The following is a 27,020-nucleotide window of genomic DNA, read 5'->3' on the forward strand; positions in this document are numbered from 1 at the left end:
GCACCAGGAAGTTCAAAGACACCTTCCTTAGTCCTGTCAGCTTATTAATTTTGTTACTTCATGCAATTCTGATATCAGAGCACAACGTCTCTTACTAATAGACACAGTGACACTGAGCTGCTCCGTAGGAAACTTGGGCTTTTTCCATAAAGCAGGAGCCTGGACTCCTGAAACAGAAAAATGCAGGCTGTGTTACGTGCCTGGGTGCTTTGAAGCCCAAAGTGGTGATTTAATCTATTTGTATTGCATGAGCATCTGTCTCTAGTGTAATCTTTTTAGAATTATTCTTCATATATATATATATATATATATATATATATATATATATATATAAAATAAAATATAAAAATGTTTCTGGTATAAATTTATATCTAAGGTACCGCTGCTGGTTTAAGGTGTCCTTGGCTGAGGATGCGGGGCATAGAGAGGGCATAATCTTGTTGATAGCTCTGTGTTTCTGTAATGGTTGGAGTAAGGAACAAGCCATCAGTTAATACTGTAGTTAGGATCTTAGAGTTTCCAGCTCTAATCAAGTCTATGATATGAGGGCAGCGTACATGGTTGCTCTGTCTGTATCTTCTTAAGCTTGTATCAGAAGCCACTAATGGCAGCAATTAAATGGGCCGTAGCAGAGCTGAGTCTGTGGTATGATCAGATCAAAAGATCTGTGCGGTTCCTTCGACTGTGACAAACATTTTGAAGCAACGCTGGCCCTAGAGGAAATGATGCCGTAACTTTGAGACTTTTGGACTAATTTGTGTCTGATACGATGTTAAAAGGGATTTAAAAATGCACCGAGACCAAGAGGAAGATGAGAGGGGGAGATCTTTTAAAAATACAGAATAAATACATCTTTCCAATGATGACACCTTGTCAGAAGATAAGACATTCAAAGCAGTTCTTGTGAAATGCAAAAAATGGAAGTAGTGAGAACATCGAGCATATATTGCCTTACAGATTTGCCGACAATTCACTGGAAGCTTTTTGGGGATGAGGAGAACGTTAGGTATAAAACATCGCTTTATCAGATTTGCTTTTTCCATTGCAATATGACTTTTTATTCATGCTGAAAGATATCCTAGTAGAATTAACTACTTGTTAAATAATTCATCTGTCTGTTTTTCTGACTTGAAAATTATTGCCAATGGCGATGAAATTATTTCTCATGCCTGAAGGTAGTAACTTTGTGCATTTTCTACAAAGGTTCTGATAAGTTTTTGTAATCTGATTGTGGATTGATTATGACTGAATATATGTAGCTTTCAAGAACCATCCGCAGTGAGCTGGTTTTACCTCCTTTCTGAAGTCACTAGTAAAGGCCACCACTTTTATGGCTGAAAGTAAGTTTTGGAAATACTGCACCGGTTACGTTCCAAACTCTAAGCACCAAAGAATAGTACTAAAAGGTGTAAACTGCCCTACTTGTCTCTTAAATATTGTTGGTTAAATGCTAGCTGTAGTGATTTTATTTTTTGTTTTTAACTGAGAGCAATGGACTTAAGTATTGATTGTTGTTATTAAAAATCAAGTTTTACTTTGCTTCATATGTGATACTTTGTGCATGGTACTAAGGCAGGCTTCTTGCATCTGAAAAATAAGCTTACGGGAAACACTCTCCGCCCTGCTTACGCTGAAAACTAACTTGGGAGACGCCTAACCAACACTGCTTTGACGGTGGATGAATAGTCAAGTGCCAGTTGCATCAGGAGATGCATCTGCATAGAAAATGTTGAGAAGTTAAGGACGGTTGGTAAAGTTGATGAAGCAGTTTGTTGGTGTTGAAGAAAGCTTGCATTAAGAGATGGTAGCTTGGGAGCAATTAGATCCAGAGTTATTAATTGGGATTATCTTTGTATTTGCTCTTGTCTTTAACCAATCTGTCTAAGTTCTGTAGAAATTTAATTTTATTTTACTTGTATTTTTATGCCAGAAGAGTAACATTTGGAGCAATTGTAATGTTTTCTTTTTAAAGGCAAAGGCCTTTTACAGGCTATATGAGCATCAAATAAACAAGGAGGAAAGAATAAAAGAAAATGAATGTAAGTGTAAGTAGTGTTAATCATCAGACTATTTATTATATTTCACAATTGCTTTTGATCAGGGTAAAGAATATATACTTTAGTATAATCAAACAGATTAATATGATATGTTTCTATAGTGGCTTTATAATCACTTTTGGGGGGAAAAAATTAAGCAAAACCCAACCTTATCGTCATTTTGAATTGGAAGCCTCATTTGCCATCAGATTATGTTTAAACGTTACAAGCTAGTGAAGTTCTTCTGCCAAGGAAGCTCAAGCCGAGCAGGGCTGCCAATTTGATGTGATATTTCAAATGGGGACTTTTTACTGTTAATTTACAGTAAAACTCGAGCTCTGGGGTTTTTAGATTCTGTGCTTCTTATTTAGCAATGTAAGCGTATGTATGTGGTTTGCAGTAGTTAAGAGTTGCCTTTTACATCTATAGGAGGACAAAATCAATTCAGTATGGCTTGGCTGCTTCCTTAGTAAGTAGGTGAGAATTTGTGTATGGCTGGAGACATACTGAAGCAAAAGATTTAGCATATATGTAAAATCAGGTGATTTTCACTTATGTGAAGAACAGATGCAGTTCTTGCAGACAGTGTTTTAGTTATATAGCTGTATAGGTGCTTACAGTTTTTTGACATTAACATTTTTGACAGAAAGGGAAAATTATGATGTCCATACGGCATCTAAATGTCAGTTTACAGCTCCTGACAACTGATTTTGTTTACTGATTTATTTATTTTCCAGTAGTTGATAACGATCCCACAGATTGCCCATCATATTCAGTCAGCATCCCGAATTGCTTGTTCAGCTCAGGGAGGGCCCGGAGAAGTTGCTTTGAACGGAAGTGGAAGAAGGCTGTGGTCGAAGGCAAGCACAAAAGGACGAAACACTTCACCGCTGCGCGCGTGTTAGGTGAAGCTAATGCATGGTGACGTGGGCTGCATGGTCAGCCCCAACGAGAGTTTCAGCTTAGGGCAGGCGAAGATTGCAGGGATCACGGTGTCAGCTCTGATTTCAATTAAGCCTTTGTGAAGAGTTGTGTACGTAGGTCCTTCTGCTTGACAGCTAAGGTCTTTCTTTAGGATGCATAAATATATGGTTCGTATTTACTGAACTGTTAAGGCAGAAAATAAGTAGACTGAATTACAATCTGTTTGGAGCCATGTTTTTAAACAGTAATAAATCTTTTAATAAAATAGTGCAATTTTATTTCATTTTATTTTATTTTTTGAGAAATAGCATTTTGCCTTCTTGGGTACCGTGAGCCATTGGGCTAGATGGACAGAAACAGTTTGAGTCTAGAAGCCGCACGGCTGCGACTGCACAGCACTGTGCTTGAGTGAGTGGGGCTGAATTGCTTCTAGATGCCAGTGCTCTAGTCTGTGCAGAACTGCTCCGTATGGATTTACTAGAGCAAATTTCTGCCAGCGTGGGGATCTCTGCACTTCTTGTTGTGTGCTGTAGACGTCCCTGGGATGACTGTGCTCCTTTTGCTCATATTTGCTTCCATTTGATGTTTTCTGTATTTCAGTATATTTCTAGGCTTTTCTACTTTTTATTGTCTTCTGACCCTGGACCCTCTTAAGTGTGTGGAATTACGGGAGGCATAGTTTTATCCTTCAGGGAAAATAAATCCTTAATATTATTCCTTGTTCTGGTAGTTATTACTCTCAACTTGGAGCTCGTCCACGAGGCAGAGTTTCTGCTGGCGTACCGTGCCGGCGGTGGCCGACCCCGCTGCAGAGATGCCGTGTTTCTAGAGTAGCCACCTCCTGGGCCTAGGAATCCAGCTGAATGGTCCCAATCTGACCTCGAGAAGCACTTCAGAAGTCAGCGATTAAATCTGGATCTGCAACCCTTATTTCTTCAAATGGGAACCAAGTCCTAACACTAACCCTAGGCTTCTGGGTAAACAAGTAAAACACCAGTATGAAGAAATGAAAGCGAAGGCAGGTAACTGGTGGTACCCACCCCTCATTTTCTTTGGATTACACTTTAAAAACAAATCCATGAGTGTGGCAAAATTGTCCTTAACTCTGACTAACTTTAGCTCTAAAACTAACCAGTTTGTGTCTGAAGCTGAGCGCTGGCATGTGGAAGAGAAGATACTGAGGCCTGCCCCCCTTCCCCCAGTTATATTCCTGCGTATACTGCTTTTCTCTGCTTCATTTGCATTATCCAGAAGAAGAAAGCATCTGCCAAAGGTGATGGTGGCTTGTGGCTGTTTTGCCCTTTAAGCTCCTGTATTAAAAATTGGATTAGGAATGCAGGGCATAGGTGGCCCTTCTTGAACGCAGTTGCTCAGATTGCTCCAAAAGACCTGATGCGCGTGTGCACCTCCTAGAGAGTTGATGCTAATGGTGACATCTCAAAGAAATACAATTTGCTGGGAGCATCTACGCTTTCTGTTTAATTGGAAGGGTTACTCTTTAATGTCTTTAATCAGTAGTATTACCAGATGTCATAAGCAAGTGAAATGAGCACGTTAAGACATGGAGTTACACCATCTTCTACAGACGAGTAAAGCCACAGTCGCAGAACACCCTCTCCCTTTTAAAATAAGATGTCAAGAAGCCGGTTTTGTTTCCTACTTGTTCAGCTATTGAGTAGCCATTTGAGTTTCAAAGAGATTTGAATAAGTCCTTTATATATGTTTCCTCTCTTCACCCCTCTAAATGGGAGGGGGCATAAGAACAAAAAGGCATTTAATGAATTACGGTGGAAAGCTAAGTAGTGAGGGGCTCTGAGATGAGGTTCAGACTCTTCATCTCATTGAATGGGGAAGTAGAAGCCACAGAAAAGAACGGGGAAAATAATCTTAAATCACAAAAGATAAGATCTGCCCTGTTGTCTGAGCTAGTATAAATATTAGACGGATGGCAATTTGAAATGGGAGAGCTTGGATATTTTTCATTTTACATGAAATTGAAATAAGTTTGAGAAGGATAAAAACATTTTTACCTAAAATTATAAGTAGATCAGTTACTCATCATTGAATTTGTAGACTTGAATGAAAATGCCACAAGACTTCAGAGAAGAAAGCCAGTTTTGAGGCTTTTTTTCCCTATTTATGCTGACAAAAGATACATTCACAAGTTCGGGAGGAGCGACTCGCTTTCCCTGGAGGTCGGGGACTATCCCTGTCCTGGAGCTGCGTGAACATCTCAAGGGTCCTGCTGACAACAGGCCCAGCTCTGCCTTTTGGTGGATTTTTAATGTCTTGGCCATTGTAATGAAAGTAGATGGGTAGATGTGGATTCCTGAGCCATGTGAACGGTCTAATTTGTATTTAGTTTATCACCTGGTAGGTCAGCGAGTCCGAGAAGGTAAAAACGCATTTTCATTCCCCATTTGCTCTCTGTGTGCTGTGTGTTTTGATTTAATTAAATCCACTTTCGAAAAAGCTAAACTGTTTGGGGAAAAAGATTAAACAAGAACATTTGACTAATTGAAAATTAAAGAAATCCTGGATTCTTTTCGTCTTAATAGATGTAAATTGACTTTGAATATCGCGTGTGCTTTATACTGTATTATAGTTTTTTCTAAGGGAAGTTATTCCTTCCTTCTCTCTTTGTATACGCACAGATAAAGTAGATTAAATCCTCATCGTCTTAACCACTGTCTTAATAAGATGCAGACAAATTTTGTCACTGTTTATCCCAGTAATCTTTGAAGGGCTAAAGTTTAGAAATATATGCATATAATAACTTTTAAGGGCAGTGGGCAGCCCTGATTTTTCAGAAATGAAGTATTTGTGGTTTCCTTACTTCTGACACAGCCCAGTTTGATGCAATAAGTCAAAAAGTAGCTTAAATGAAAGGAAAAAGAGAGAGTCGGGTAGGCGTTGCAGGGGTAGTTAGCTGCTGCCTGATATTCACGGTGAGCATTCAGCAACCCCCAAGATCGTCTCCGTCGTGGTAAGAAGATAAATTATAGGAGTACTGTTATAGTCAGTGCTGAGGAGATCCTGCTGTGCAGGTAACAGTCCGGTACAATGAAAGGGCAAAATTAAGTAGGTAATATATAATCTTTTAAGTAGAGCTTCTGTAGCGAAGCATTCAGCAATGCTGAATTTAAGCGTGGATTCGTGTGCCTCTTCTGTGACTTGTGCGGCAGTCGCTTATTCTTAAATGCGCCCCTTCGGATGGGTTCCTCTCCCTTCGCTGCTCCCGAGTCCTTTCGTTTCGCTTCTGCGATGGAGACGTAACGATTTATGACGTCACGCCGGTCTCCATGGCAACGGCCCGTAAAGCAGCGGCGCGTTGCACTCGCCTCGCAGAAGCAGCCGCGCGGGCCTGCGCGACGGCTCCAGCAGGGGCAGCCCGGGAAATGCCTGGGCAAGGGGTTATCATCATTATTATCATATTTTTTTTGTAGATGTATTCTTCCGAATTTTATGAAACCGATTTTTTATTTATTGTTATTATTATTTTTTAAAGGCGTTCCGAGTGCGAGGGAGAGTCGCGAGGTGCATCAGTTTGGGGGGGTTCCCTGGCAGCGATGCCGGCTGCTCCCCACGGAGCCCTGCTCCCTTCTCTCTGCCGCTTGCAGCAGCTCTCGTGGAAGTCGGAGGGACCTTTATGGCATGAAACTGGCTTTAGAGAAATATTGTTTATATAGCTTACACACGCAGCCTTACCGATGATGACAAGAAAGTGCTTATTTAATGGCAGCAGCTTTTCTGTAAAACCTCAAGGTTTAGTTCATAATTTTGCACGTTTCCCAGGCTTCACGCATTACCAGAATGGCTCCCAAGTCTTCAGTGACTTCTCTTTTCCTCTCTCCGATGTTGTCTATGCCATATTGGCGCTAAGTAATGAAGACAACCTAACTTTTTCTATAATACCTTCCTTTTATAAATAAGACTCTGCTGAGTCACCATTTATTTTTCAATCCTCGGCAGAGAGGGCAGCTGTAAAACCACCGCTGAAGTGCTTGAGAAAGCAGCTAGGACTAGATGGGCTGTGGAGGGGTCAGGGGGTATTTTTCAATACCGAAATTATTAGTGCTTCTGGTTCGGGCAGTGCTTCCACCGTCTGTGCCTCTTTCCCTGGCCTTGCAAACAGCTGTGCCTTGCGCTGTTGTGTGCTTGCCGTTTTGACAGTCGGATGAAGGGCAAGGAAGAGTCCGGCTGCATCTGCATTGATTCATCTCGGTAATTGAAGTTTATAGGGTTGAAAGCTGCGGCCGGCGTAGCCACTGGAATAACAAGCAGCTACAGTGAGGCTGAGCATCATAAAAAGCTCCCTCAGCATGCACAGGATCTGATTAAGGATGAACTTCAAAACTCTAAAGTTTTGAAACTTTCCAGGCAAGACAGAATTTTTTGTGAAATAAAATCTTTTAAAATGCATACGTCCATTAATTCCATGTGTCCGGATAGATATTTGTATCTTTTCAGGGATTTTTGATTTGCATTAATCTTACCTAGCCTTTGCACAGGCTCATTGCACAGATTTGGTACGCTTTGACTGTTTTTCCTGAAAGTTATTCTGCTTATTAAAGCTGTTTCTTACGGAGGGGTTTTATTAAAAAGAAATAATAGATTTAAACTTTTTCTACTCAAAATTGACCTACTTTTCATATGTTTATTGTTGAATGTGGTTGGGTTTTTTCAAAACTTTTATTTTTAGCAGCATGTATGGCCTTGAACCCTTATTTTTAAATCTGAAAAGCAGCGTCCGGGAGGAGTCCCGGAATCGGTTACGTGTGGCTCCCTCTGCTGGCTCTCCCTCGGCCGATGGCGAAACGCATTTAAAGACCCACTGGACGTTCTGCTGCCCCCATACCCGAAGACATCACTGGTAGAGCTCGGTGTAGCCTATTGCTAAATAAAAGCTGTTATTTCAGTTTTAGCTCAGTTTAAATAGTGGCAAACTGCAATCAAGATTTGCTCGCCGCCTAGCGCCGAGTAGTTTAGCTGGTTTCGGGGGAGCCCTAAAAAGCGGTAAAGAACGAGCAAAAGTACAGAACTGTGCGTGACTTGTTCCCGGAGCTTTGGCCGTTGTTCTAAGTCTGGTTTTGAAAGTCCACCGGTGTCTCAAGACAGACACATACAGGGGAAACGGGTTGCAGTGTCACACTTCAAAAAAGCTAAGCAGTCTCTGATTTTTTTCACTTCAACCACTTCCGCTGTTTTACATACCTAAACTAAAAATGCATTTTCAACTTTTTTTCGAAAAATAGCGAAACCAAGAGTCTGGAAAAGGTATCTTTCTTTTGAAACGTATTGTACTTCATATATAAGCTTCAGGTATGACCATAAACATTTTTGTAATGACATTTTATTGCTGTATCCTGACTCTCCGCTACTAAAGCGTGCTATGTAAGCGTTATAGGCTGAAATTTATTGCTTAACTTTGTTACTCAAGATATCTACCAGGAGTATTTGCATTTGTTTTGACTTACTGTTAACTTTCTACGTGTACACTTGGGTTTGGTTGTGGGTGGGTTTTTTTCTTCTTTTTTTTCTTTGGAAACTGCTTCAACTTCTGCTTCAACAAATCTTTTTATAAACAAATTGCAATGTTAATTTTGTAGCTCATTCCTATGTAAAATATTAAAATGAATTCCAGTAGGAAGGTAGGGGGGAAAAAAAGTAAAATAAGCTTTAAAATATTATTTTTCAAGTGGTGTATAAGCTAGAAGCAAATGTGTTCAGTCAACTCTTGTTGAAGATTGCAGAAAGCAGTAAGAAGAAAACTTATCTTAATGTTCTGCATATAATGAAATTAATGGTGTGGTTCACATTTAAGCTCCTTAGATGGTATACATTTGCAGTATGGGATGCATGTTTAAAACAGGAATCTGCTATAAAAATATTTTCCAGTGTTCCTTAGTTGAGTTTAAATCATGTTTTGTCAGAACATGGCATTTCAACTAACTTAAGGAAAAGAAAACTTCCTAATGAAAATTGCTATTTCTATAAGTATGAGATTGAAAAATAAAATGAAATAATAGTCTGGGGGTTGCAAGTAATTCAGAGACTGCAGAATGGCACAGTAGGAAAAGAAAGTGTAAAACGAGGGAAAAAAATTATTGATGTTTGCAGAAGAGTAAACTCAAATTTTAAGTAATGGAAGATAACTACTAGGTTAAAGAAGCATACAGCTGAGATGGAAATTATTTTTTTCTCTTCTACAAAGTGCAAGCTAGCTGGGTGGAAGGAAGCGAGAAGTGATCGTGGAGGCCTCGGGGAAGGTTACAGCTATGAATTTCTCTATAAACGCAACTTTGCTTTGGAGATCTTACGTATTTCTTCCATTTAAAATATTGATGGATCAATTAAAAACTGCGGTAGCCTGCAAGCACATTGCAAAGCAGAAAAAAGAGAAAAAAAAGCTGTGCCTTCCTTTAAGATGATTGTAGTTTTCGCCTGTCCGTACCCGTGCCCGTTGTGCCGGGACTGCGTTAGGCTCCGTGGAGCGTCGGCAGTGGAAGGCAGTGAGACGCAGGGCCCGTGCTGCCACCCCGGGCGTGTCGAACGAATCGCGGTTCCGTGCTCGGCTGGTCACACTGCAGAGCGCCCCGGCCAGCGCCGAGCCACCTGTGAAATGCTCTTTAAGATGATGGTAGCAAGCGCAGAAGTGGCGGCGGAGGCGGCGGCAGAGCGGCGCTGCCCCGGGTGCAGCCGCAGGGAGCGCGGCCAGGCCCCAGCGGTGGCCGCCCCAGCGCCAGGGCTGCACGGAGAAGGCGTTTCGGGGACCTGCCTCATCAGAAGTGCCGTTTAACGTTGTGTCGGCTCGCTGTGGCACCGTTTTTAACACAAACCCGTGCTGGAGCAGTGAAGAGGGAAGCGAGCATCCCGGCCCTGGCTCCCAAAATGATGCGGCTGCGTTCAGATCAATAATGACGTCTTGCATAGTTGGCAAGCGAGGGAAGGCTTTCGATTCCTGCTGCTTTCCAAGTATGGATTAATACGAACTGCATTTTTTCCAAGAATAATCCGTGTGTTCCACTGATGGTGTTCGGACTTGCTCTTAATTTCCTTTAGCATTTGCAGAGCCCTGGTTCCCTGGTACGTCCTCTTGCGTACGGATAGAGCTCGGGCCTCGCAGGGGCTGGGGAAGCACCCTGGGCGTGTTGACTGGGACTAACGCCGTGGCGCTTAAAAAAGAGAAATAAAGATCAACATTGTCATTGCCATTATCAGCGCAGAGAGGAAAATCTTACTGATGCAGATATAATTCAGTAATTGTCTTTTCTTTGAACTGATAAAGATCAAAAGGCGGAAGTGGGGGGGGGTTGCAGCGAACTTGTGGCATCAGGGTTTCGCTTGCTAAAACTTGGAGGTGAAAGCAATGAAAACAGGAGGAAATTAAAAAAAAAAAAAAAAAAAAAAACTTGGGGACTTAGAAGAGGAAGGAAGAGAATAAATCCCAAACTGGGATAATAGACAGTTTCCTGGAATTAGGAAACATATTCTTTTTTTCTTCTTTGAAATTTTTGGGTTACTTCTGTGTTCTTTTGATAATCCAATTTTTAATGCCCTTACATGAGAGAGTTGAAGAAGGGAATGCGATGTAAAGGAGAGTGAAAAGTTCAGAGAAGTGGGAGGAAACGCTGAAAACTCCCTGGAGTAAACTTATGAAAGTACTTCTTTCTTAATGGCGTCATTATCCCTGGACACTTTAAAGAGCAAGATGGTGAAAATCTTTCCAAACTTCTGCTCCTTTTTCCTCTATGGTCAGGTTCCTTTTGGCTGGTTTTCAGCTATAGGAAGTGCCCCTGCAAACAAATATGAAATAGATTGAAATTGAAAACTAGTTTAAAAAAAAAAACAAAAAACAAAAAACAAAACCCAAACCCACAGGGAGATCGATGATCTGGGACAGGTTCTAAATCAGATTTCTGCAGAATTTTCTGCACTCTGTTCTACACCGCAAACAACTTCCCACTTTAATGTAGAAACATTATAAAGCTATAAAAAAAAATCTGTGCCATATTTGTGTTCATTTTACTCCTGAGAAAGAACCAGTGATCGTAAAAGGCATTCAATGCAAAAACCACACAGCAAACTTAACTATTTTATTTGGAATCATTTACATCTCTTAAGCGAGCTGCTCAGCTCTGTGGAACAGCTAATTTTGCATTCCTCCATAAAAAGCAGACTTGAACTATAATTACACAGTAGTGTTTATACTGATTTCATAGATATTTATTTTGGTTTTGGAGAAGTTAGGCAGATGTTACTCCTTTTTTATATGTGTGTGTGTGTGTATATGTATATAATTTTTTTTAAAGTAAATTTCCAAAGAACCAGAAGTAAGTATTTTTTTGGACCAAATTGTCTCTCGTGTCCTTTAAAACATTACATAATTACCTGACCTTGAGTAAATCTCAGCATGATGATCGGAGATGCGGTGCTGGGCAATGAAAAATCAAGGACGACTGTGCAGTAGTAGCGGAGGGTGAGGATGGGATGGGAAGAGGGAAGGAATGTAACATTTGCAAATGTAAGCTTAAAAAAATAAAGGATTTTGGACATAATGAGAGCAAGGAAGTGATAAAAGTCACGTTTTCGGTAGTGCTAACATAATCTAAGTGCAGCTACTCACCTACCGTCTGCTTCACAAATAAATAGCGATTATGCACGTTTCTGTTGCAGTGTGCAGCGACTAAGGCGCCGTTCTGTCCCTGTGATACTCAGCAGCTGCTGCTGCCTTTGAAGCTTTTATTTATCTGATTCTGAAGCGCAACCATTTTAGCTTCGTTGTCCACTGTGCTTGAAAGATGTAGATTTTATATAGAAAACTGCAGTCCATTGAGAAGGGAACTTCTTCATGTGCGAGCAGCAATCTTCTGTAATAGCCTGCATTAATATTCTGATTTCCCTGGAACTGGTGTGAGATTCCTGCCGTTAAGGATCCCTTGGTTGGACATCAACTGTGAAACGTTTCTGTGCGGGTACGGTGCGTGTTTTCGGAGCTTCGTATCACCTCTGTTTGCAAATAGGTGGAAACTAATGGACTGTTCTGGTGAGCTTTCTTCTTCTGTATTAGTTCTTTTTTGGCTGATGACTTGGCTGGGAGATGGAGAGCCAAGATGAATTCTCAGTACTGTTAGAGTAAGCAATGCGATTTCCCTACAATCATAAGCAGCGCGAGGAAATTAGGTCTCTAAGTGGGTTGAATCTGATTTAGTAATAAGTCAATTTAATCTCTAATGACTTCAAACACAGATTTTACAAGGTGATCAATGGCAGTATAACAATGATTGATCAATAGCATTGCATTTAATTGGATTTTTGTGGGTATAATATAGTATTTCAAAATTAATGTACCATTGCATTGCTTTGTTACTTTTTTAACTCAATTTTTTTTTAGAGAGAAATGATGCTTCAAAATGCTGATTAGTCTTTGAAATACTGTTTTGGGGGCACAGTTAATAAAAATTAAAATGAAAAATTAAATGCTTGCTTTTAGTAATTGAATTTCTGATTTTGTTTGAGTTACTTGGCAGTGTGTATTTAAAAAAAAACAAACCTATCCTCCATTAAAAAAAAAACCCTGCATTCTTCATCTTTCATGGTAAAGAGGAGGTAAAATATCAAAGAGTAAAAATGAACGTATATAGGGCTCTGATTATGAATCTGAAGCGGCTGAGCAGCTCCCCTTCCTTGGCAGTTTGACACAGTAATCTTCCCTTGAAGTAATCGCCTTGTCCCATGCGTCTTGCTTTAATCTATCAGTCTTTCTGCAGCGTGCAGCCAGAAATTGATTTTCAGTAATTTTAATGGCTGCATAACTGGTCCTGTCCCCGAGTGTTTTTTCATATTTGCAGTGGCCAATGTGGTTCCCCAACTCGGCGTTCTGGATAATAGGTTTCATTAGTTTTGATGCCTGAGGTAAAAAAAGCCATAGGTGGGAATAAAGACGGGTTTTTGATGTCTAGACGTTCATTTTGGCTGTTGCTGCAATATGATACATAAAAAGGAAATATGTAACATAGCTCTGAGGAAAGATGTATTCTTTGAAACTAATTCTGCTTTTAAACTGCCTAAGACAGCGTGACCTGAATTATTAAAATGTGGGTGGCCGGATTTCTTCAAGCTGTAACTATCCCTGCCATGCCAACCCAGTCTAAACTTCCTTTCTCCTCCTCTTTTCTCTTTCTTTTAAGTGAAATACGTCAGTTTGGTCATGGAAGCAGGACAGATATTGTATCATCTTTGCGGTGTCTCTGCTGGGGGACCTAAAATTATTGAAGTATCTGCTTTGATATTTTGCTGGGACTTTGGCTCCTTGAAATTTTTATAATGGCTCTTTTTTGAAAACATGGCTGGCTTCAGAAAAATTGTTGGATATACACACTTGTAAGACCTTAATGTCTCTGATTTGAAAATCAATGGAAAAAAAACCCATCATACCCCAGACCGATGACACTGCTCAGTAATGTATGTTAAAACGATAAATTTGCAGTAGAAGTCTAGATTATTCTAGTTGCATCTCATTATCTTAAAATCTGATCTGTAAGGGGGGATTTAAAAATGAGTGCAAGTGTTGTGTTCATTTTTGGAGCTGATGAAAACAAAACGGTAGCAAACGCATTTAAAACCTCTAAATGGAAAAACGATCGATGAATTCCTTTTCTGCGTGGAGACTAGCAGTGACGTTCAGCACCTCAGTGCGCTCTTCTGTGCTACGTGCACTGCACCGTATTCTTTTCAGGTGTTATAAGCAAAAGGTTTTTTAATTTATTTCTGTATGCAGTGCATCTTGGATAATGGTAATATGCCTATTGCCATACTCAACTGTAACAGTGGCTTTTACTGCAGAGCACCTTTGTGAGCTTACGCAGAATTATTCTTTGTCATTGTAACCATTAAAAAATTAAAGCAATGTTTTATCAACTGTGCACTGAAAATTTTAATAGATACTTGTATTTTCATTTTCTTTTATAGATTGTAGCAATGGTGCCTCTTTACATAAGGGAACAGACTGTTCTTGTATGAAATCAGCTATCTCAAATCACTTTCTTCTTTGAAGAAACTGAAAATTTCACACTTTCTTTAAATCCATATGCTTCTTTAGCTCTCTCCATCTCCGCTAGATTTAAGGAAAGAATACTAAGAATGATCTACCATTAGATGTAGTAAGGGCAATTAGACTGAGCATCACAACTGATAGCAGTTAATAGGATTCCAGTTAATGGCAGAGATGACATGACCCTATCTTAGTATTTCCTCAGAATCGAGATTTTTAGAGATAGAGTAAAAATAGATTGAGTTGTTAATTTTGAGATGTGATTTTTATTTTATTATTATTATTTTTTTTAAATGTCTAGTAGTTAGTTACTTTTGATGAGAAATGTAGTGCTAAGGTCACTTCTTTACTAAAAGACAAATGGTAAGAAGGGGATAAACTTTATTGTCTGTTTTACAAGAAAGTGAAGGTTATTTACAGTTGTCATCCTCGACTACTCCGCTGTCCGAAACATGCAGCAGCGTGGATAAGGCAGGTAGGATATGAACATTCACTTGCAGGTTTTACAGAGGGGACCCTTGTGCTGATAGTGAATTGGGGACCCTCGCAGGTGGTGCTTGCAAGGGGCTCCTGCGGCTCACCGAGCCTGACAGCCCACTCCAGGTGGGACTGTCACAAACACCAAAGTACGTTAGTGATGGCTTTGTCTAGCCAGCCCCTAAAAATGGGTGACCCTGAACATAATTTAGGGGTTAGGGTGGACAAGCAATGTAGAAATTAAAATTGGAAGTGATGAGTAGGCGTCAGGAGTTAATTTTTTGCCAAGGTGGTAACTAAACACTAGCTGTTGTTCTGATATTCTCACTTTTGTAAAAGTGTTGGAAAAAAATAATATGTTTAAGACAGTGATAGTTGTCACTGAAGCTGTAGAAAATGACACGGAGACTTGAGAGATTGGTCTGTTCCACCTGACTGACGTGGTCAATCCTGTCTTTAGGGCAGCAACAGTTTGGAAGTTTTCTCCCATCTACTTTGCTTCTTCTCCAAACCTCGTTTCCTCTGATTTCCGTGGAATAAAAAGTAGCTACCTGCTCTGTTCTACTTCTCTTACTAAAAATGAGCCTTTACTTGATGGTTACCCTAGAATTGTTCTGAAGAGGTGGCTTCCACAGCTGTGGTGTGGTGTCATATCTGTTGTCTCCAGTGGAGTGAGCTGTTTCTACCAGCGTGGCAGAGCATACCTTCAGGACACGGTGGGGGTGCTTGGCAGAAGGGCGTTTGCGAGCCTGCGCGGCACCTGCTTTCTGTTAGCAGCGTGCTGGGAAATGTTGCCAGGAGGCACTGAAAGACGGACAGGGGCTCCAGTTAAGTGTTGAGTCTTAAAAGCCTCACAAATCATTTTGTAGACAGATACAGAACAATTATTTCCCAGTCTTCAGTCTTATATAAGGTAATATATAGAAGGAACCAAGAATTTAAAATATTCTTCAAGGTCTAAAATTTGGTTGGCATTGTTTCAGGGTGAGAAACTGTAGTTGGCAGAGATGCAGTCTAATGCTCAGGGTTTTGCCACGTTTGGTTACCGGTCACCTGTTGCACCTTAAAGCTGCGATTTGTCCCAGTTTTTTAAAGACTTTTCTTATGAAGGCTGTGGATCAGCATGCCCAAGAGCATGGAAGAAGTGAAATTGTACTGTGATTTCCACCCCCCCCCCCAATTTTTTGGCAACAGGCATGTGCACATACATTATACTCTCACTTATCAGGTGAATGTTTTAGTAGGATAAAGAAGTATTAGGGGTAATTACAATAAGTATAGTGCATTAACGTATCTGGGAATCAAAGGCATTATTTATTACAGGAAAATGGTTATGAAGGTGGCTTGTGAACTGAGGGTAGGCTTAGAGTAACAACTTAGTAGGGAAAGTTTTATTTCTATTTCACATGTAATTTATGTGAACGCCAAATAACCAAAAGCTGACTTGGAAACGTAGAGTATTGAGGGATGATGCCACTTCAGACTTCCCCCTTTTCCCCGTTTCACTCGGTTGCTGCTCCTCAGCCAGTCTGATCTCACTAGCAGCTGAGGGACCTCACCTCATGGTGGAGGTTCCCGGCGGCAGCATTGTTGTTCCCTGCTTTTCCTAGCCCATGGGACACGCTCCCTTCACTGCCCTTCCTTCTCCAGAGCCCAGGGGGAGTGCTGCCAGCTTCAACTCCCTCTTTTTCTGTCCCTTTTGCAAGGTAGAGGGGCTTCGGTTGGTGGAAGAAGAGTATCAGGGCTGTAGAGCCCAAAGAGGAGCTGTACCAGGCACGGCTACTCTGCAGGGCCAAAGAATACCTGGAGTACCCAGAACCTAATGAATTTGCTATTAATATTCTGTAGAGTTAATATCATAGAAACAGTGTAAAGCGGTATGGCCTGCTCTTATTTCCTCTGGAATCAATGACAAAATTATATTTACAGAAAATAGTTTCAAGAGATATTAAGAGCTATTTCTGTAATTGGGTCCCATTAGTTGTGCATACGGTGGAACAGAAGAAAAGAGGGGTAGTGAGTTATGACTGAAAAGAGCATAACTGGGGAGGTTTCCTATAAAAACATGGAATGGGCTCTTATTTCTGTCCTTTTGGAAGGAAGGAAAGGAAATAATTATGATTTTTTTTTCACTTTGAGCAATATACTATAGAATTATTCTGTAGCATCTCTCTCATGTTAATTAAAAAAAAAAAAACGGCAATTTCAGCCGTACTTTTTTGTTGTTCATAAGGCGATAGTGGGGAAAAATTTCTTTGGGCGTGTTATATCTTTTATAGTGCTCTCAGATACTCATCACAATAATATTTTGCAAAAAGGTCATTTTCTGTGGCTGTTATGACAATATGCAAAGGGGTTTACTCTGCCAATTCTTAATTCTTAATTAAAGCTGCAGTGTCATCCTGTGTCTTAGTAGACAGAATTTCAATATTGGGGAGAGATTTTATAATTCCCCCATCATTAGGTGCCAGGCTGTACTAGTCACGGGGCATTTTTTAAGGTGGCAGGAGTTCTGGTGCTTATAGAAATTATTCATCAACAGTTCTGAAAATCCCCTGAGATTCTGATGTTTCTTAGTAATACTGTTTTAAAAGTGAAATTGAGGCCGTGGGAAGTTCTGTCTGGTGAACAGCTATGGCGTGTTACATATTTAGTATCACTAAGCCTTTACAAACATGAAAAGGGCCTTTACTGGTTTTTAAAGGGAAAGATGGCTCATGTTTTGCTCAAAAGTACAAGTCTGGGGTTTGGGGGTTTTTTTTGCTTCTGTTTTCTTCTGAGAAAGTAATTTTGCCATTCAATAAGGTGATTCAGGTACTAGAACCTTGGTTTATTCATCCTGTAAAAGGAGAGAGATGCAATATTAGCATATCATAACCTTACATGTTCAAAAAACATGCGCCTCTGAGATTTTTTTTTTTTACTTTATAGGTTTGGGGAGAAGCAGCAGAGGAATGATCAACACTAGGTTGTGAGGCTTTGAGGCTGTATTTGAACACTGTTGGCAAAAGCACATAACAGAAAGCACAGACTCCTTAGAAGCTTTTCTTTAAACGTGACTTAAACTATACTAAGTGATGTCTGCCTGACAGGCATGCTGTTGGAAGGCGTCAGCCTCTAAATTGGCCGGGGAGGGGTGTTAAGTTTTTGTTTTTGTTTTTTCCCCCCTGCATTTGTACAGGTCTGCTGAGTATTCCTCTTATTCCAGACTTGAACTGATGAAACTTAGTCAATTCACAAATTCTTATTCCTTGACAAAAATTATTTAATCATTTCTTATAACTCTGCACCTGCAATTAAATGTTTGTTGCAGCCAGGAGAGGTGGAGCGTGTATATAGGCAAACCAAAAAATGGTTTTACTCTTGGTAGCTTAGAGTCCAACAGCAACGGAGGTAAGACAGCAGGTATTTTTGAGGGTTGCGTATCATTGCGATACACATGCAGGTGGCTGGCTCATGCTGCAGTCCAAGTTCTCACATCTTCTTTGCGCATGTGGTGGCTATACTTTAATACTTTAATACCGTTTGCAGCACATGTGTAGTGAATAGCTTTGTTTACTTTCTTTGCAGTTCTGATTTTGAGTTTTCTGTTTTGATTTTAGAATAAAAAACATACTGATGTGTGTTTTCATTGCAATAGTTTCAGTTAGTACACTGGAGGAACTTCACTTAAGTTACTCTAAAATACTTTTAAGCCATTTTGTGTGACAGGGAGAGGTTCGGGATAGTTGTTTAATGTTAATTTTAAGTTATGTAAATTGATTTTACATCTTTAATGATTTACTGGTTTTTCTGATTGTCCACATCTGGGGATACGTTTTAAAAGCTCGATCAGCAGTGATGGAAAAGAATGGTGATGAGTGGACCTTGCCCACTCCCTCCCAAATACATTTCTGATTCATGCTTTAATTTTGAATACTTTATTATCTACAGATGTGCTTGTTTCTTTTGCAGATGTGTGTTTTTTCTTATTTTTTATCATTTAAATTCAAAGTCGGTTTCCTCAGTGATTGAAGATCAAATTTACTTTGGTAATATACCTGATAGTTGAAATAATTTTATGAAACATGCTATTGTTGAAAATTCAAACTGTTGGAGTTGTCTTTAGTTTAAATGTCTGAACTGTCCTATTTTGGGCATGTTGACATTTTGTGTTTTGTTTTTCTTGTAGTGGTGGAAGAAGGACTGTGGGAGAATGGACTTTCCTATGAGTGTAGGACCCTGCTCTTCAAGGCAATTCATAATCTTCTGGAAAGGTAAGAAAAACTCTTGCACTCAAATATTGCATTCTGATATTTAAAATAATGCATGACAGGTATAGACCATTTGTATTGTTTTTGATCATAAAATAATTTTTTTTAGAGTTAGAACTTTAATGCAAGAAACAAAGGATTGGGATGAATCTCTTAAGTCATTGAACATGCTAATTTATCATAAAGCACCGTGTCAAGTGGTCAACTTATGCAGATGAGTGAAACACTCAAAGTCTTTCCTTTTTAATTTTTTTTTTTTTGCTTGCATCATTCTTGTTGAGGAGCTGTTTCAAAAATGTTAAAGTTTTTACTTTCCTGGAGTACTTAGAGATAGTAATTATATCTGACCCCTAATCCCCCTGATGAGGTTAAAAAGTATGTATCGAAACAGATAATACTAAAAGATCTTAATTCTGTTCTTCCAGTCGTTTAGTTAGATCCACATTACAGTTTGACTGGATTTGTTCCTGTCTCTCTGGCCCAATGTATCCTCGTATTGCCTTCTTTCATCTTGATCATATATATGGCTTGACTGTATAGTTATCCTGTGATTAGTTAATACACTTAGATCTTTTTCTTTAAAGGCTATCAACTCTTAAGCTTGCTATTTTGTTACTAGCCCACCAGCGTATGACTTAGCACCTTGGACTATTACGTTTTATTCCTTCTCTTCATCCATAGTTCTCCAGGTCACCACCACCTTTCTGTGTTATATTTCAGCTCTTCTTTCTGTTTTTATTTCAGCTCTTCTAGATTTACTAGTTATCAGATTTACATTATGTTCGTGAGGCGATGTTTCCATGAGTGTAACTGGCCCTTGACTAGTAGTTAGCTGCTCATACCTGCTAGCAAGTCGGGTTTGAATGGCAGCTACCTGCATGTAGAGAGATACAAGCTGTTACGCTTTCCATTTGTTATTTCACCAGTCTTTTTAGGGGATTTTTACCTAGGTAATAGACAATAAAAATACAAGGCAATAAAATAGGCAATAAAAACACAAGAATTAAATTCTCAGTCTAGAATGTTCACTTAGTTCTTTTGTTTGCAATGCATAAATGAAAAAGATATTTCACATGTATTTCTTAACCAGTGATACCCAGCCAGCTGGCTTTTAAATGTGACTACTAGCGAATACTGTTATTCATTGGGTCTTTTGAAGCTTGTGAATGACGAATTGTTTTAAAAATAAATAATTGAACTGAAATCGGTGGCGGAGTTGGTAAATTGTTCTGTCCAGCTTTGATTGAAAAGTCTTCTAAGCTTTTTCCTTCAAAAGTCTTTGAAATGCAGTTGGATGATGCGCAGTACCAGGTGTTTTTTTTCGAGTGTGATTTCACGTCACCTCCAACCCACCCAAGACCTGCCACAGCCTCGACCTCCCGCCCTCGGACGTGAGGTTCCCACCCTGCTCCTGCTCCTGCCCAGGCTGAGGCGGCACCGAGGTGGTTCGGGTCGCTCCTCCGGCTGCAGGCTGATAGCTTGGCATGGGGTTGGCTCCATGGTCCTGGAAGTCCTAGTGCTGCCAGCGAGAAGGGGGGGGAAATATGGGGAGGGGGCAGAAAAACCTGTAGTAACCTGGCTTTAAATTAACATAAGCTACTGTGGAGTCGCACCTTCAAGAGGACGTTTATTTTATAAGTTTTTTGATGAAGTAGTTGTCGAGGCTACTCTATGAATCTATGACAGTTTACTGAATGTCTGTCGACCTGATTTCCACAATATTGCAGTTGAGCTTATTGTAAAGCCTCCAATCTCTTTTTTTTATTGCTTTTTGTTTGCCATGCCAAATCTTACCATAACGCCATAATTATTTTATGACAAATGACAGAAGTCTGCCGACTTCCACACCCCGTGTAGACGTAACCCTCAGTTTGGTCTCTCAGAGCGGTTCAGAGGCCTCGTTCCTGAGGATTTGTCTGTGCGTTACCAGCCGGCTGGCGCTGGGCTGGGGCTGGGGCTGGGGCGGAGGGAGGGGCTGTTCTGGGTGGGGCTGCAGGCCGCTGCCACCGACCAGTCGCAGCTGGTTCCGGCCAGTTCCGGCCGGCTCTGAACCCGCCAGCAGCCCGGCTGCCCTCAGGGCAGCCCGCGGCGCTGGCGGGAGGAGTACGGCTCGGGAGGAAAGCGCGGCAGTGTTTAGTTCTTCATGTTCTCTTTTTCTCTTAACGCCTGAATCGGTGATCAGAACTCTGTGTTAATTGACAGTAAATTAAATTAAGTAGAAATTTCCCGAGTCGAGACTGTTGTGCCAATGTCAGAGTACGAAGAAACCATTTAGAAGGTGTTAAAAGTTCTGAGGAATTAATTCTGAAAATATCGCTGTACTCTTTCATAATCGTTAGCATGCCCTCATCGAGTCACTTTTTTTTTTTAAAGTAAAATCAGAAATACAAGAGCTCGGTGAAATTTTCAAGCAGCTGTATTGCTTAGGAAGAAAATAACACTCAGCCTTAAGCAGAGAAAAGAGCCAAGGAGTTAGAATTTGTCCCAATTTCATATGATTAAATAACTGCCTTTAAATGTTTACTCGTTTGGGGGTTTATGCCCAGCATTTTTTACTCAAGGTCATTGTTAGAAATTACTGTTAAATGTTCTGGTTACTATTGAGTGATTGCACAGCAAAAATAATGCAAACATCTGTCATTACTTGTTCGCTCAGCTGAACCCCTGAGGTCCATGCTTCTGTGATCACGTTTTACAGTTCATATAGGATTACACCTTAGTTAACCTGAGATTTAGTTTAACATATGAGGGAGTGGCTGATTTTTAAGGCCAAGACTACCCATGACGACTTTTTGCTGGGAAATTAGCTAGAGGCAGTTGTTTTTTCTATGCTGGTAGGATCCTACCATCATGTAGACCTGATGATGTGGCATAAAAGTATTTTTTACTAGTGTAGATTATTTTCTTTGGGGATCTGATGTAAACACTACAGACTTTTGTCTTTATAAAGGGTGCTGACACTAAAAGACTTTCTTAGGTAGCAATTTCTTTCTAGGGGAAACTCTTGCAGCAAAAGCATGCTTTTTTTCATCAGCACAAGAGCAGTGTGTTTTGTTGTCTGCTGTTTTAGCTTCCAAATTCAGTTTAAGATATTGGTATAAGCTTGATAGCAACCAACTCAAAAACAAACTAACAGAAATATCCCTTCTTCCCATATATTCCAGTTGAGCAGGAATCTTTTTGCTTTACATGAGAAAGTGCTTTTGGTAGAACTTTCTTCAGCCTAACTTTAACTTTGGAAAGCCCTGCCAAGTTTATACAGAAAAACTAGGAAAATATTAGTATCCACATTGTCTCATCCACTTCCCGTTTATCCGTTCTAGGTATGCTTTTGAAGTATGGATCATGCAGTTTTTCTAAGCTTTGCAGAATGTACTCTTCCAGAAGATTAATGTGGTTTTTTGGCTGTTCTCTAGCAACCACTGTAGAAATAAACTGTTGGAAAACAGAAGAGTGGAGAAGCATAGTTTTTCCACCCAACAAATGAAATACTGGTTAGATCTGAAACGAACAGGGAAAGCTGTGTTACACTGGGAATCTCCTAACCTTCTGTGATCTTTTTCATACCTCGAATATTGCTTGTAATCCATAATCATGTTGTAATAGAAACCACTAGCAACAAACAACCAGTTTTTCAAAATTTAGGAAAAACAGCTTGTATCTTACTAAAAAGTAGGCTTTAATAACAAATTTCTGTACAAGATCCTTTGGGAAGTATGTTCAACTGCATGTTTAATGTATGAAACATTTAAATTGTGTGGATGTGATACTAGTCTGATTCATCTGTACAGGTGGGCTTGGAAGGCTTCAAACACTACTTCAACTTGTCAGCCTAAATTGATTATTGATCACTGTATGTGTCCTCACGGCTTTTTTAAAGCCACAGGACCTATTGCTTCCCTAAAGAAATTGTGCACCTCTAATGGGACCACAGAATATGGATAATTTATTGCCCTAAGTTTAGTGGTGTGAGAATATTTTCATTAAAGAGAGGTTTTATGAAAGAGGAAACAGTAATTATGTAAGTTCTAACACTTGAAATCAAGCTATGGATCATGTGAAAAGAAAAGTTGTTAACTATTAATTTTTAGTTAATATAATTTCCTGTAATTCATATACCATTAGAAGTTTATACTGTATCATTTATACGCCAAGCATACAGGAATGCATACTCTTTACCATGAAGTCTCAGAGAAATGCTCTATAGAAAAGGCTTTCTCTGTGTAAACCTCAATTTGTAAGCTATAAATCATCTTTATTCAAGAAAAGGGGTTTGAAAAACAGATCATTCAGCACAAAGAATAGCTTAAAGAGGAAAAGATTTTTGTCAGAGTTGGCTGTGGGGGGGGGAATGTATATGTGAAGATCAGCATCGCTGACAGCACCATGAGTGATTTTTCCAAGGCTATAGTGGGACAATATAAAGTGGCAAAGGTGTATAGAACTATGAACCCAGAAGCTACAAAGTTGATTTCAATATGGTGGAAATTCAGCTGTTTAATCTCAAATTTATTGTCTTCAAAGATTCCTTTTAATTAAATCTTCAGATGTAACTAGTGATTGTTGCTGTAATTATTTTCTAGGTGCTTGATGGATAAAAACTTTGTAAGAATTGGAAAATGGTTCATAAGACCCTATGACAAGGATGAGAAGCCCGTTAATAAAAGGTAAGGTGATTGACATTGCAAGTACTGCTCCCGTCAGTGTTGAGTTATAAGTGCTGATACTTTGTTTCTGCCTTTGGTGGTAGTTTTTCTTTATCGTGTAACAAGAGAAAAACACAGGTGCAATTTGTTCACTTCAGTAATACACAGAAAGTAATTCAGAAAATTTGCAGGTCTTGTTAGTTCTGATAATTTGAGATAGAAAGGTGAGGTGGGTATTTATGCGTTAACTCCACAGATGTGTCACATTTTTTTGGATTTCTTTTTGAATAGCATCAACTTGTTACTCTCAGAGTACAACAGAACTCCAGGTAGTCATAACAAATGAACTGAATTTCTGGACATTTAACCTAAACCTGAAATTTCAAGCAGTAAAATAAGTAGTGTATACATTTACTTATTTATCTATTTATTTAAAGATGCCAGCCTTGATATACAGTTTTCACTGATTAAGCAAGCTGACAAATGGGACCTATCTGGTTGATTAGTGTGCTTCTCTGGCAGCAGTATAACCGTGGAAAGGGGGTAACTGTCTCTACTTGCTCATCACTATTTCTTCTCCTAGCACTAAAGGTTACAATGTTCTCAGATCTTCTGGTACTTGCATTTATAGTCATCCGCTAAACAAGTTCTGTCAAAAATAATCTGAGTTGAGCTTAAACACAGATTTTCTAACAGGAATCATTTTGACAGAACTGGGTTAGGAAGTGACTAAACATGTAGTTATGCCGGAAGATGTGAAGGTAATGAGCAAGTGGAGATGAACTGAGGTGGCAACTTCTTCATCCAGCGTAGCTGCAGTCACAACAGCATGTCTGCTGGGAGCTGTAGGTACAGGTCGAAATCATTCGGTAGAGCGTATCTTTTCCCTTTCGTCTTTTTATCTCGCTGCATTGTCTTGGAACAGCAACGTCTTTTACCTCTGTTGCAGGGTAATGTTACAAACAGTTGGCTTGATTCTGTAGCAGGCTTCGTGTTAACAAGGTGATTCTAAACGATATTTGTTTGTAAGATATAATGTAGTAATTAAACATGGATATGTTTCATTTCTAAAACCGGAGAGCTCTAACTTAGCATGGGAGTTTCTGTTTGTTCACTAAGCAGGCTTCGTGTGTGTCTGTAACCTTTGTGATTTCACAGTGGCAAGAAGCCACCGAAAGGTACGCTTTCTGCACACCTCTCCCTGTCCCGGCTGTACATAGCCGCCTTCCTCCCTCCTGTTGCCTCTGCTGCTTTTCTGATCACACCAAGATCCAATTTAGTTTTCTGCAACATTAGCTCCCCAGAGCTGCACAAGAAGTAGCATGATGCTAGCTGTTGGAAAAGTGAGACAGCTCCTTTCAGCATAAGCTATTTGTTTGATAAACTTGACTGCAGCCTTAGCGCACGAATTAAATGTATTTGAGAGTCTCCTGTTTGTTCCTGGTGTGCATCAATCTACAGAGCTAAAGCATCAGTTACAGTAGACAGTGTCCGTTCAAAATAACAGCGGCGCTGGCATGGAAGGTGTTACTGCTTTGGAATGGAGATATGCTGGCAGATAGTAGGTCTCGTGTCTTATTTACATGTGTGTTAGAACAAATCACTGGTGCAGGGGGGGAAATTACCTTAGTTTTTAAATGTGTATACACTATGCATGTACATGTATCTGGTCTGGAACATGTTACAAAAAACAAATTCATGTTGTACTAAAACTGTGTTTGAATTATTCCTGTTTATACATTACTGAGAGTTTACAGAGAGTTTTAGTTAATGTTGAAGAGGTTAATGTTTTCTTGTTGTTTTTTTTATTTTCTTCATGAAAGTAATTGTCACAACAAATACTATAGACGTACAACAGTTTTTAAGAGCTTTTCAGCAGAAATATTACTATGGGCCAATCTGCGATGGGTTGTTTTTTTGCTTCAGGTTGTTAATTCTTCTGGTATAAATACATTGGAGTTTACTACCACCTTTCAGTAAGATTAGTTAAGACTGCAAAAGTTGGCAATAGATTCTATTTCAGACAGTGGCAGCTAATAATGGGAGGCTTTGGGGACTAATTTATTTAGACTGTTTTATTTAATCGCTTACGCTTTTTTTTCCCCCCCCCTCTCTCTCTGTCTCTCTCAGTATAGCACAGTAAGCTATCTTTACACAAATTAATTGATTCCCGTTAATTCCATGTAAATTATTTGTGGAATTCTTGCTTTAAGCAGCCATCTGCCATAGATAAACCAATAAGGAGCAGTTACAGGAAGAAGAGGTCAACAGACTGTTTTTAGGTATTTCAACATAGCAGCACTGTGGATAATGCCTTCAGGAGCAAAAAAAGTGATATTTTAAAAATACCTTAGCTAAACGTGTCAATATATAAAATACTAGAGACAAGTTGCAGTTACTGTTACATACAAAGGTTAGGTAGGGGACTGGGAACAGATAATCTGTGCTGAAAATGTACTTTTCTCCTTGAATGGGGAAAGACTGAGTAGACGTCATTCTGAAAAAGAAATACAAATCGTTCTGAAGTCTTCTCCTCCCCTCCCTCCGGTAAAACTGGAATAATCTCAAACATACTGAGTTACTAACTTCATTTCAGGAATATACTGCAAAGTCTTGGACTGGTGTAAACGGGGAAGGAGTAAAACTCAGGAGGCTGGTTTTCGAGGAGTAAACTGATTCAGGGCCTGTGATTTTTGTGAATGGAGAAAGGCAGGCAGACCTGTGATTTTTAGAATGAAGTCAAAGATGAAGTGGAGCATGGCAGTGGCCATGACCTACTTAGTCCTGAGATGCGAAAAGGAGATCCAGGAACAATGGATGGGTTTCTGAGGCTGTATTAGCAAAAATAGGTGGGCTGAGGCTTTGTAGTCTTTTCAGGAAGAGAGAGGGAACAGCAGAGGGAGTTACAGACAGACTGGTATGCAACTGCTTTGCTTACAGTGGGAACCAGATGCTTTTGACGGGAAATTTAGTGCAGAACTTGTGGGGTTTTCTTTCCTGAATATCGTTTTTGTTGGTAGCAATATTTAATATTATGTGTCACTTACTAAATACTAGTTCATGTTTTATTATCTGTTCTACAGCAATGTGTGCCTAAAATATGCTTCCATGATACTGCTGGAAAATGTTAGACTTGCTTATTTTTATTCACCTCTTTCTAAAGAAGATCAGTGTGTTTGAAGTTTAGAGAATTTGTCTGATAGGAAGCATTGATAATAGCTTCCATTGTTTGGTGAAAATTCATCTTCAGTCTATTCAGAATTATTTCCCAAGTTTTGTGTGGGGCTTTCTGGTTTCTGAAAGCCCTGCCGTAAAATGTGAAGCATCTTATTGGCAAAAAATTTATAAGCATCTTATCCAAGAATCTTTGGTATTTATTTTAGTGTTTCTTTTCTTGGTTTCTAGTAGAAAATTAGTAAAGAACTATGTGAAGAACTTAACCTAAGTTGTTAAGCTATTTTAAATTTGCTTAAGCATAAAGAATGGATGAAAAAATTCTTGTTCCTTTTTGTGCCTTATACAGTTGATGGGTCAACTCTTCCCCTGCCCCCACCCCCCAAGTCTATTACTTTTTTTTTTTCATATTTTGGGGGGGGGGGAATGTTTTGCCAATGAAATATTTTGACATTGA

General features: G+C 39.6%; 1 protein-coding gene across 2 annotated transcripts in view; it reads left to right on the plus strand.

Moving 5' to 3' along the window:
• Window positions 1-27,020, plus strand: part of MED13L (mediator complex subunit 13L) — a 207,118-nt gene that overhangs the window by 82,759 nt on the left and 97,339 nt on the right. For both annotated transcript variants that reach the window (XM_067307411.1, XM_067307412.1), the window contains exons 3-4: window positions 18,662-18,746; window positions 23,327-23,410. In XM_067307411.1, the coding sequence (XP_067163512.1) occupies window positions 18,662-18,746; window positions 23,327-23,410 (169 nt within the window). The remainder of the gene's footprint in view (window positions 1-18,661; window positions 18,747-23,326; window positions 23,411-27,020) is intronic.

Source organism: Apteryx mantelli, chromosome 17, assembly GCF_036417845.1.
Source record: "Apteryx mantelli isolate bAptMan1 chromosome 17, bAptMan1.hap1, whole genome shotgun sequence".
NCBI classification, from domain to species: domain Eukaryota; kingdom Metazoa; phylum Chordata; class Aves; order Apterygiformes; family Apterygidae; genus Apteryx; species Apteryx mantelli.